The 12,770-nt window shown below is 39.4% G+C and overlaps 1 protein-coding gene across 1 annotated transcript in view; it reads right to left on the bottom strand.

Annotated features, from left to right (window-relative positions):
• Positions 1-12,472, bottom strand: part of si:dkeyp-23e4.3 (rho GTPase-activating protein 7) — a 56,963-nt gene extending 44,491 nt beyond the window's left edge. Inside the window, exon 1 of the mRNA XM_056262312.1 lies at positions 12,024-12,472. Coding sequence (XP_056118287.1) covers positions 12,024-12,144 — 121 coding nt within the window. The 5' untranslated portion in view covers positions 12,145-12,472. The remainder of the gene's footprint in view (positions 1-12,023) is intronic.
• Between the last annotated feature and the right edge of the window lie 298 nt (positions 12,473-12,770).

Genomic DNA, 12,770 nt, shown 5'->3' with positions numbered 1-12,770 from the left:
TCATATTTGTCAATGACACTCAGGATCAGTCATCTCTCTATCTTCACGTGATAAGTGAAATATGATGTACTGTAATGTAACCGACTACCGCAGGCAGCATCCATGTCTCTTTAGGGCCTCCGCAGAAAGTGTTATTCATTTTCCGTGCCTTTCCAAATTTGGATTTAAATTATCATGAAACCAAATGATAAATATTACTATAAATCGCCTCCACTTTACCTCTAACTGCTGCGTACAGTATATAAACCCTGTTCTATCAGCTTTAGGTTTCACACTATGAAACTCATGCTTCAGAAGCTCTGGACAGTGCAAAAGCCACACCAGCCCATGGCAGGTCACTACAGTTTGTGCATGGATGATACTCAAGCTGTGCTGACTCTGGAAGATTCCGATTCCTGTTGTTACATGGCCTTTAGGTTAACTCTTGCCTTTGTGTCCTGCAGAGTGGTAGACATTTTTTTCCTGCTCTTTCGAGAATTTTTGCACCTGGCAGCAAGTGGCAAAGAAAGTGGCAGTTGTTCATTGCCGTGAGCAGTGAAACAGACCTCGCTCTGTAAATGAGGAACTGTCTGACGGAGGATCACACCATTTCTTGAACTAAATTTAAACAGGGTGCACTGACTGAACAAAGCAACAGAAAAGAAAAAGAAAAATTTTCGGAAGGCACAAAATAGTTGCCAACAACATCAAGGGCCCTATCTTGCACCCGGCGCAAATGACTTTGTACACTGACGCATGTATCATTCCTATTTTGCACCCGCGCAAAGCGGGCTTTTCCCTCGACAGACGCACGCCGGTAAACTAGGAAATGAACTTGCGCTCCCTGGGCGGGTCGGCGCAAAAAGGAGGCGTGTTTCAGCGCAAACATTCCCTGGTGCTATTTTGCATTTCCAGAAAACAATTCCGCCACTGACCAGAAAAAAACTAGTCCAAAGTCAGTGGCGCGTTGCGCGTTGTTCATAATGCTCAATGCGCATACACTTTGATTCTCTCATCAACACAGATGCAGCAGTTTTTATTTTTGCAAATCATGAATTATAACAAGGAAAAATATTAACACATGAGGGAAATCATTGTGGTGTCCATGAAGATGTAAAAAAATGTCGTTTTTTTCCTCCCACGCCTGTTTAACCGACGCTGATTTGGGTGGGTTTCTCCCATCCCCATACAAGGTCACTTCTCTGTCTTTCACTGCCCTGACAAGAACGTCGGTCTCCTCGGCTGTGAACCGCTCCTGGCGTGCACCTGGTAAATCCGCCGTTATAATAGCAATCCGCCATGCAACATGCGCACCTGCTCTTAAAGGGTATGTGAGATGACGCTCTGATTGGTTTATTTCACGTTACGCCCAAACCACACCTATGAATAATGAAGCTATTTCAGACCAACCCCTTTTAAACTTGCGTCGGGCGCAAGAGTCATTTATCCCGCCGGTAAAATAGCAACAGCGCCCAAGACCCGCCCACAAAGTTACTTGCGCTTCGCGCTTGATACTTGCGTTTAAGATCGTTAAAATAGGGCCCCAAATGTTTCAGTTTAAGGCCAATTTTATATCCCACTTATTACGAAGCCATAATTTCATGTGGAGCCAATGTAACTTTATTGGTAATTGCAGGTATTCATATTTAAAGTGTGGTTCTAGCATACATACAGTACATTTCCAAATGTTTTTATAGACAATGAAATGTCCATTATAAACATATTGAGAATATCTATGAGTATTTATTTATGAACAGCTTGATGAACAACTGATTCTTTCATTCTTCATTCTTTCATTCTTTCATTCTTCTGATTGACATTCTTTAGGTTCATAGAATAGTTCATTTATGTTATATGTGTAAGCCTTGGCGAGCAGAAGAGACTTCTTTTAAAAACATTAAAAATCTTACCGATCAAAAACTTTTGACTGGTAGTGTATATATATATATATATATATATAATCCAGTTAATATTTTGTTGTTTGGCTATGCAAAGCCCCTACATCAAAATGGCACCTACATAATTCTCCGTTTTAATTTCAACTTAAGCCTATACACTCAGTGTCAATATCTCTCCTTTTTGACTGGCAGCTCAGTGTTTGCCTGGTCTTATCCCATGTCAATATTACAAATAGGATCAAATGTGTAAAGTGACCTTTTCCTGCCAGTTTACCAGCAGCTTATTTTCTCTCATCGGGTAGATTTACAGCTCCCCGGCTTCTCTCTTCCCACAGTGTTTATAGTCAGCTGTTTTCTCTATCCGTGCCCTGTTCCTTTAGGCCTGCTTATCCAGCATTATTCGGCCCTCGTCTCACCCCAAAATGAGAGTGTCTTTTGTCGGCCTGAATCAATCAAGCCGGGTCCCCGAACCACTTTTTGCAGAAAAGGAGACACTGGCTATTCCATAAGAAGGGTGAGGAGAGATGGAGCCAGGTTTCCAGCGGATGAATAGGAGTGAGGAAAGGGAGAAAGATTGAGTGTGTGAGGGAGGGCCCGGGATGAAGTGAGCCGGTGGGTGTGATGCCACGGATAAGAGAAGCGGCACAGCGCGGGCGGGAGAGACTGATTTTTCTGATAAGACTGCAGAGAGCCTAAGGTAATAAATAGAGAAACACAGGAGGGTTCAACAGAAAGTGTGAAGGGAATGACTTCTGAAAGCAGGGTGGTTACAACCGACAAATGTTTGCCTCTGCGGGTTCAAATGTGGGGAACGGGAGAAAGGCGTGAAGAGTATGAGCGAGACATTTCATCTGTTGTCTGAAGACTGTGTGACATCAATAAGCGGATACACACAGTGTCACACTAGTAGTGTGTGAGTGCTGTAGTTCTTGACCATTGCATCCTCATTCACAGAGGCTGGACACACAATAGGGTTTTTATTGTTTGTCCGACTGGGTGTCTAGACGCTGTTGACAGAGACATCTAACCTGAGACCCATGAAGGGCAAATAGGGCTCGCAAACAAACACACACACACACACACACTCACACCTGAGCCCACAAACAAAGGTTTTAAAAGACAGATTTGATGAGAGTTTGTTGGCGTATCTTGTGAGCTCTAGTCATTACGGACCTGTACTGTAAATCAGCAGGTTCATTCACCCTACTGGTGCTGTGATTTAATACAAACACACACTCACACACACACACACACACTCAAGGCTGAGGAAACACAGATAGACATGCTGTGATACAGCATCATTTTGGCAGTGGAAGGCACGACACCAAGCTACTGCTCTCTATTTGTAACGCTTAAATGATTTCCAGTGCTTTCCATGAATATGGTCTGCTGTTCCGTTTATTCACCAGAGACACAAAGCTCATGTTCGGCCTGAGAACTGTTCAATACAACGTAGGAAAAATGTGCCTCTATTCCTACATTTGGTGACACTTTATAAGTGATAAAGTACTTACAAATTATTAACAGACTTACTTTATAGTTCATAGTTTATATATTGTAGTCTCTACATTGTTAATTAATAGGTTATATCCAAATAGTGAGGTCTTCATTCATTAAACTGTGTTTAATTAGCTTTAAAGGAATTTTTGAATTGGTTATTATGAGTAAATAGTTCTCACTTTAGATTAGGTCAAGGGAAATGGGAAAATGTTATTACGGTAATTAAGTGCTTTAAACCAACCTTCATTGCACATTAATTGCATTCATATTCAGTGTTCCCTTAAAGGCTTACAAATACACACACACACACAGAGGCAGTTTATGGGAACACTCCATAGGCGTAATGGTTTTTATACTGTACACACTGTATATTCAACGCATTCTCATCCTTTGGCGTCATATAGGTGACGCCATATGACATTTCTTCGAAATCTTACGCACATGGCATCCTTTAGCGTCAATATAACACGCACTGTTATGGGTAGGTTTAGGTCTGGGTTAGGGTACGGTTATGACGCCTTGGGTTCTGCGTCTCATATTGATGCTAAAGGATGCCATGTGCGTAAGATTTCAACGAAATATACAAAGCGTCACATGTATGACGCCAAAGGATGAGAACGGGCTGGTATATTCTATCCCCTTACACTAACCCTACCCCTAAATATATATATATTTCAACAATATTAATAGTAGCACTAATTATACAATAATAATTTGGTTAATTACAGTGACAATGAATGAAGAACTCACCGTTTATAACCTAATTAATATATTAATGTAGTATCTGTGCTAGTATCCCAGCACAGATACTACAATATGTTAAATAACTTTAAACTAGTTTGTTAATGATTTGAAAGTACTTTATTACTGTATACTTATAATATATATATAACCACAGGTTGACTTTCAACAACAAACAATTCCTTTCACCGACCATTGTTTTGAAAAAATATTTTTTTTCATCAGTTTCAGGCCCTTCTTCTCAACTCCCACTGCTGTAAATAAATGTGCCATGATTGTATGAATTTTACGGATTTACAGTATTAGTAAATCACCAATAAACAGAAGGTTATTTTATAGATATACTTGACTTATTTTACTCACTAACCAGATTATACTGTTAATCCATTTCACGTATTATGTGAAACTCCCCAAGATAACAAACACGCCATGTTTCACATATTCTCTGGGTCCCAAAAGTGGAAGTATGCATTAGTGGCTCAGGAGCTCAACACGCAACTGTCACTTCCTGTTTGCATGTTCATTCTGCACACACAACAGTGCTTCAGGGTTCACACAAAGCCCAGTATTAGAATATAATCAAGCGATTCTATCTTTCTACTTTTCATGAGTCTACTGGAAATAATCTGCGATCTCTCTCCAGCTGTGCGTGAAACTAGATTGAGATCAAAACTAATAGGAGGCGTTGGGAAGCGCCAATGATTCCGTTTCAACGGCTCCTCCTTTATTGTCACCCGCCACATGCGGCCCGGCATGCAGATGAATTGGTCTCCGAATTGGTTGTTCTTCAGGAACCGATGGGGATTAGATGTCTAACATTCTGTTATCAGCAATCAGTAGAAGACATAACGAAAACTACGAGTGGGCCCTGTAGCCCTGTTGAATAAATACAAGGCACTATAAAAGTTATATAAGCTCCAAAAAAACAAAACAAAACAATGGGGTAGTTTTATTTCTTAAGAGAGCATCTGTAGAATATACTGATATAAGAATCAGGCTTAATATTTTGTTTTTGTAAGTGGATGCAGGAAGTAGACAGACAAAGTTTGAGGAAATTGTTGAAGGTTAACAGTCTACACAGAAACTAGGCTCTTGGATATCTCCCAGACGGTGTCTAGCCATTTAAGGTTATGACACTCTCCGTGCTTAAGCGAAAGACACTGAAGCTCAGGCCTTTAATAACAGACATGCTTGCCAAGTGACACTATAGAAGACACTGTGCAGATTGCAGTGTGAAAAACCATTAGGCAACCTGCACCTTTGGAACTCATACCAATGACGCAAACCTCTGTAAGTCTTAGAAGACTGCTACTTATCAGGCTTTTGAACCAGAATAGAACAGTGGCCCTGAAACAAGAGACAAAACTTTCAGCTTCCAGTAATCTCAATGATAAAGCTCTGGTCTCAAATTATGCTAAAGCCTTGATTCCCAACTTGGAACTTCAGCTGAAAAACCTGAAAAGTTAGCTTGTTCTGCTCTCTTTTGGATGTCTCTGTAATAAAAGTTTGGGATTGGGACCGTATTGATCGTTTACAGTGAAAGTTAAGGTTTAGATGTTGCTGTCGCTATTTTAATGTAAAGAAAAGGAGCCATTATTTTGAAGATCAGCCAGCTCTTTTTACTATGTAATAATAATACAGCCTGAAAAAACTTGTGCTTAACCTTTAGAAATCTGAACATTTCTGAATATATCTGAATAAGAAGTCAAACTTTTTTTTAATAAGGAATTGATTTATTGCTTTGTAATGTTATAGTGATAAACATTAAACAAACATTCAAATTAAATAGACAATATATTTTAAAGGGAACAGGGTTAGAGATTTAAGTGGACCAAATGTTTGTTTGTAATTACTGATAAACTAATTTTCTATAAAATAAACATTTTGACATTCATACAGTACATAGCGATGAAATCTCAACACAACAATATTAGTAAAATAGAATGAGATTATTTACTGTCACTTCCTGCAATCCAGAATTTTAAGAAATTATCCTTTTTGTGTGTAAACAAAAAGGATGCATCAATAGGGCTGCACTCAGAATGTTTGGTCATTAAAATGACGTTTCTTTTATTTTGAATATAAATTCAAATGTTTCAAAACTGTACTACATTTTGACAATGCGATTGAAAAGAATGACATTGTTGAATGATTTTTATTTTTGGTTACAGTCAAAAAGGACAAGACCTCTGAGGTGAGACAGGCCAAAAGGAGTATACCGATGGATGATTTTATATATATATATAAAATAAAAAAAACATGGGATTTGTGCTTGTGTGCTTTGTGATATGGTTGTTAAAAAGTCACGTTTGTGGAAAGTGCCATTCAATTTCAGTGCACTCTCATGGCTAGTCTGTTTGACTGACTCCTACATGGCTAATGTAAGCTGTTTATTCTGATTTGCTCATTGTTTACTTTGAGAAAGTTGTGTTTTCATGGTCAGATGATCTCATAAAGTCAAGGGTGTGCGTCAAAAGGATCAAGTTCACATGACCATTTCTATTCATCTAAAGAGCTTTACATGATCTCAACATGGCACTGTAATTTCCATAAAAATAGTCTTCAAGTGGCAAGGGATATTAAAGGAAGCACTTTACGCAGGAATATTTTTCATTTCATTGTTAAGTCGGACTTGACGTTGCGAGACTCTTATTTGTGACGGTCATTTTGCATGTTCTCAGTGGTGAGTGGAGCTGAAAAGTATTGATTTAATAACTTGTGGGGCTGTAGAGACAGTTGCCTTGGCTGTGCAAGCACTGAGAGATGACAATTTTATGCATCATCAAAGGTAATGAAGGATCTGGATCCTTCCTTCAGGGAAGAGACTTTTGATTAGGCCATAATTCCAGATGATCCTTTAGAACTGGATAAACATGAAGGAAAGCTGAAGAGACTATCTTTTTTGAAAACGCTTTAAGGGGAGGAAAATGAGGTCATTAGAGAGAGAAAAGTCATAAACGGTGCCCTGAGAGTCATATGGAGGACATTTCGGCAGTTACAGAGGTCAGTTCTTTAAGCGCCCATTAAGCATGTTAACTTTAATTTATGAGTTGTGGGGTAGCACAGTATTCTCAAATGTTTTATTAGCAAACATATTATTGTATTAACAGTATTGCTTTTTTCAAGTTGGAAACCGATCCTCAGCATTGGTCTTGTTTTCATAAAATGTAGCATAAATGTCTTGTTAGAGTCTTGAGGCAATAATATACGACTGACGAGTTATGAAAAACAGGAAACATGCTTCTCGAACCACTGAATGCAGAAGTTTTAAGGCATGCACCCTTCGATTATTGGCCCAAGTAGTGTTCAAATATAACTTTGAGCAAATTTGAATTGGTTTATCGGTGACACTTTACAATACGGTTCATTAGTTAACATAGTTAACCACCTTAGTTAACGTGAACTAAGAATGAACAATACTTCTACAGCATTAATTACTTTTTAGTTGATGTTAATTTCAACATTTACTAATACATTATTAAAATCAAAGGTTGTATTTGTTAACATTAGTTAATGCACTGTGAACTAACATGAACAAACAATGAATAGCCAACGCATTCTCATCCTTTGGCGTCATATAGGTGACGCCTGACAAAACGTCGAAATACTACGCACATGGCACCCTTTAGCGTGAATATAACACGCGAAGTGATGGGTAGGTTTAGGTGTGGGGTAGGGTCTGCGTCTCATATTCACGCTAAAGGATGCCAGTCAACTTTATGACGCCTTGGGTTCGCGTGTTATATTCACGCTAAAGGGTGCCATGTGCGTAGTATTTCGACGTTTTGTCATATAGCGTCACCTATATGACGCCAAAGGATGAGAACGGGCTGGAATAGCTGTATTTTATTTTATAAGATTAACTAACACATGTATAATTGCTCATTGCTAGTTCATGTTAGTTAATACAATAACTAATGTTAACTAATGAACCTTATTGTAAAGTGTTACCGGTTTGTCAGTATTTTTCCAGGTTCCCAGACATCCTGGTTCTGGATGGATGGATGGATGGATGATTGATTGATGGATTGATGGATGGATGGGTTGATGGATGGATGGATTGATGGATTGATGGATGGATGGATGGATGGATGGATGGATTGATGGATGGATGGGTTGATGGATGGATGGATTGATGGATGGATGGGTTGATGGATTGATGGATGGATGGGTTGATGGATGGATGGATTGATGGATTGATGGATGGATGGGTTGATGGATGGATGGATGGATTGATGGATGGATGGGTTGATGGATTGATGGATTGATGGATGGATGGGTTGATGGATTGATGGTTTATGGGTCGATGGATTGATGGATGGGTTGATGGATTGATAGATTGATGGATGGATGGGTTGATGGATTCATGGATGGATGGGTTGATGGATTGATGGATGGATGGGTTGATGGATTGATGGTTGATGGGTCGATGGATTGATGGATGGGTTGATGGATTGATAGATTGATGGATGGATGGGTTGATGGATTCATGGATGGGTTGATGGATTGATGGATGGGTTGATGGATTGATGGATGGATGGATGGGTTGATGGATTGATGGATTAAATAAAATTATTAATTTAATAAACCATTTATTTAATGAATTAATCGATTGAGGGGTTATAACACTCTGTGCATTGTAATTCTGCATTTAGAAAAAAGTCTTTGTCAAAATGAACTATGATCATTTAGCACAGACCATTCATTCATTCATTTAACAGTTGTACAGACGGCCATTGACCGGAGCAGCACAAATTCCAACACATCCGATGTCCAATGAACCCCTGGTCACATGGGACAATAGAGGGAGACTGAGCAGTAAATCTGAGTTGCAGCTGGTTTAATGAGCCTTGGCCAGCAATGAGAAGCCAGATTATATATGGTTATGAGGGTGTGTGAACGCCTACCTCATGCCCACCTAACCTTTGAGCCCAATTTATAGAGAGGTCCACGCGTAAATCTGTTACTCTAATCAGCTATTTGCATTTTTTATGGTAAATTGCTGACAGATGCGATCGATTGTTCAATGTTTGGTTTAATACAGGGCAGCCAGTGTTAAGAAGTGATCATTCTGATACCCCAGAACTTAGCTCAACTTCTTCCTGACTGTTCTTCTGTATTTTTAGTTCCTAGAGAAGTCAGCTGACTTCTGTTGTTTATGTTAGTCTTTCTTAAAGTAATAGTCCATTAAAAAATGTAAATGATATCGTCATTTACTCACCCTCAAGTTTTCCCAAATCTGTACGAGTTTCTTACTTCTGTTGAACACAAAAGAAGATATTTTGAAGAATGCTGTTAACCAGACAGTTGACGGTAGCCATTGACTTCCATAGTGGGGAAAAAATAATAATACTATGGAAGTCAATAGGTGCCGTCAACTGTCTGGTTAACAACATTCTTCAAAATATCTTCATTTGTGGTCAACAGAAGTAAGAAACTCATACAGGTTTAGAACAACGTGAGGGTGAGTAAACGGTGGCATACTTTTTTTTTTTTTCAGGTGAACTAAACCTTTAATAATCTGCTACATATAAGATGCTATAAAATATGTTTTAATACTTTGAAACATGTGCGTATTAGGTAAAGCCTATGAAATGGAGACCTGCAAAGGTTCTAAAAAACAAGTCAGTGGAATTTATAGTCTTACTGATGCCCTGCAGTTATTCCAGCAAAGCCACTTGTGAAAAACATTAACAGACTCAAAAGAATTCCGGTTCTGAAAATGATATAGTAAATTCAAATGTGGGCGTAAAAAAAAAAAGGTGTTGTGATTTGATGGGGAAGCTCATTACTTCCTCAGAGAAAATAAATATTAATTGTGATTTATAATCTCATAATTGAGAATTTATTTCTCAAAATTGTGACTTGTTTCACAACTGTGAATTTATTTCCTGTAATTGTGACTTCCTATATTTATATCTCACATTTCTTGTTCATATCTACAACTTGTTGTATTTTTTTTATCTCAAAATCGTAACATTTTCAAAAAAGTTAAAATGTTTACTTTATACTTCATCTAATACATTGGTGTATTGATGGAAATAGGCTTCCATAAGATTAAAACAGTTTTATTCTGCATGGTGGCTGTCATTTTGAGAACACTTGATACCCCTCCCAATTGATGCATAGTTTTGGTGGGAGAATAAATGAATGATGTGTAATAAACATGTCATTGAATAATATTTCTACAGTGGTAATGGTAACCAAAATTTTGCGCTTGTGTGATGCTGCTTCCACTCCAAAATCACTTGTCGCTTCATCATGTCTGAAACAAATTTAATCCCAGAATATTCCAAATTATGTTTTAGAAGGGTCTGTTAAAATAATCATGACATTTTCAAATCAGGAATTCAGAAGAACAATGATTTCCCATATGCGATGTTTCAAAATCAAACAATTCCTCAAAGCGACTTGCAAAATATTCATGGCTGTGGTAAAAAGAAGAACTTATTTTTTTTCAGAGATTCTGTTATTGTAGCTTAGGAAAATGTGGAATCTGACCCCATTTCCTTCCTTTTTTTTCCAGCTGTGTATGTTTCTCTTCTACACCCCCACCACCACCCCATCTTCTTTCTTTTCCTTTTTTTTTTTTTCAAGATTGCAACATCTGGTGAGGCTTTCTCACAGTAATCTCTGGAGCTAACAGGTCTGCTCTGCATCATAATGGAGCTTAGAACTCTTTATACACAGTTCCTCTATCGTTCACACACGCAAACAACTGCTCTGACAGGCACACAAAAAACACGTGGCTCCGGTTCCTGCGATGAGGTAATGCCTCTTGGCATGGGTGAAACAAGAGCTGACCGTGAATGGCGAGCACAATCTGTTCAGTGTAAACCTCAGGTAAAAAATAAGTGAAGCAATACAATAGAAAAGAAGGTAAAGCAATTATCACTGTTTTTGCTGCGCAGGAACTCGCGTGTATTCCGACTTTGACGTAACCCAGATACCGCAATACCTCACACATCAGCCCACATCGATAAAAGCTCCAATCTTTCCCGGCCAGATGTTTACTCCAGATGCCAGACCATCATTCTTGCAAGTGCCGCATTGTATTTTACTTGGCCGTGATGTCGTGCGAAGTTGCACAAAAAACGCGAGTCCCTGGCGCCGTGCCGCATTTAATTGGGGTGCGTTAGTGTTTGGCAATAATCTGTTTTAATTGGCTTTAAGAAAGCTTTTCTCCCGCTAATGTCGTTTTTCGGAGTTCTCGCGCGTTTATGGGCCGCATCTGGCCAACACGGATCCTTGGATGCACATCGTGATCTATGCGCGTGCGACCGTGTTTACACCGAGTTATGACAAGCTGGGTCAGGGCGTAAATATTAGGACAGGCTTGTAATGTATGACGGACAGAAATCCCCACCCTTGAGCGAGAGGAGGCCCCACGAGAAAGACTTAGAGATAGAAAAACTATCAAGGAAGATTTAGACCTCTTATCGACCAAAGGCCATTTCCTGCGGTGCCTTTCATGCTCTTGGGTGCCAGAGATGTGGATATCCGAGCAATTAACTGGCTCGTGTTAACATGTCAGGGTTGTTTTTTTTCAATCACAGAGTTAAAAGAAACGTTTCAAACCATTTTAGACATTTGGAAAGCCATCATCACTGACAACTTTGAGAAGTTAAGTGGATGATACAGATGATGAGACAGGTGAAGTGTATCAAACTCTACCTGAAGGCACAGCTTCATATAACAACCTCTTAAAATACATATTTAGCTGGAGTATAAACCCTTGAAACCGGAGAATTCCCAATGCGCACTCCTGGTATGCTTAAACAAACGTTTAGCTTGTCATTACACCTCGGTTATGCAAAGTTCACTGAGAAAATCATACAGCAAGAACGTCAATGGACCACCAAGGCGGTCTGTCGACCACAACAGAGTAACCCACAATCTCTTTACCTGAGAGCCGCTTCTCACGTGCACTCTTCCAAAATGTATCCCAAGCCTTGTTAGTGGAATCCTTCACGTGCTCGCTAAAAGACCTCCTGAGTGGAGTTTTCACCGTGTGTGCCATATCCATACGCTTTCCCAAGCTGTCCAGTCGCTTTTCACTCCATCTGAGCGCGGTGAATCCTCTGAGTCCAGCTGGGAGCCCAGAGAGAAGGAGGTTTCTTCTTGCTAGCCTGACACTTGATGCAAAAAGTCTGCATGTAGTTTGCAGACACCCTCTAAAATGAGATTGTGTAAGAGAGAGAGAGAGAGAGAAAGAAAGTGGGAGAGTGAAAAGGAAAGGGGGAGAAAACTTTTTTTTCCTCCTAAGTTAGGGGTCAGAGGAGCCTGAAAAGGAAATAGCATCTACTTCGGGTTAAGCGTCACCACCCCTCCTCATCTCTAAGATAAAGTTAGTCGTGCATCTGGATGGTCACCAGTCATACACAATCATTTCTAAGAAGGACGCGAAGATAAATATTACGTTTGGATGTCTCTTTTAATGAAGGGTAGGGAACTGTGCAAGGACTGTCCCCTTTTTTCTTTATCTTTGCTTTTTCTCCAGCCGTTTTGGCTTTACCATGACTTCCCGTTTCACAGGAGAACTTCTCTGTTTTCTATATTTCATACTGTCAGCTCTTTTGGGGTTGACTCTTTGATTCCAAACAAACAATTTGGTTCTCAATAAACAGATCTGTACAATCTGTCGTGATTGGC

The sequence above is a fragment of the Rhinichthys klamathensis genome, unplaced genomic scaffold, assembly GCF_029890125.1.
Source record: "Rhinichthys klamathensis goyatoka isolate OS25496 unplaced genomic scaffold, OSU_Roscu_1.1 h1tg000191l_1, whole genome shotgun sequence".
Lineage (NCBI taxonomy): Eukaryota > Metazoa > Chordata > Actinopteri > Cypriniformes > Leuciscidae > Rhinichthys > Rhinichthys klamathensis.
Note: the sequence above shows the minus strand (reverse complement) of the source record. Positions and strands in the feature narration are given on the sequence as shown.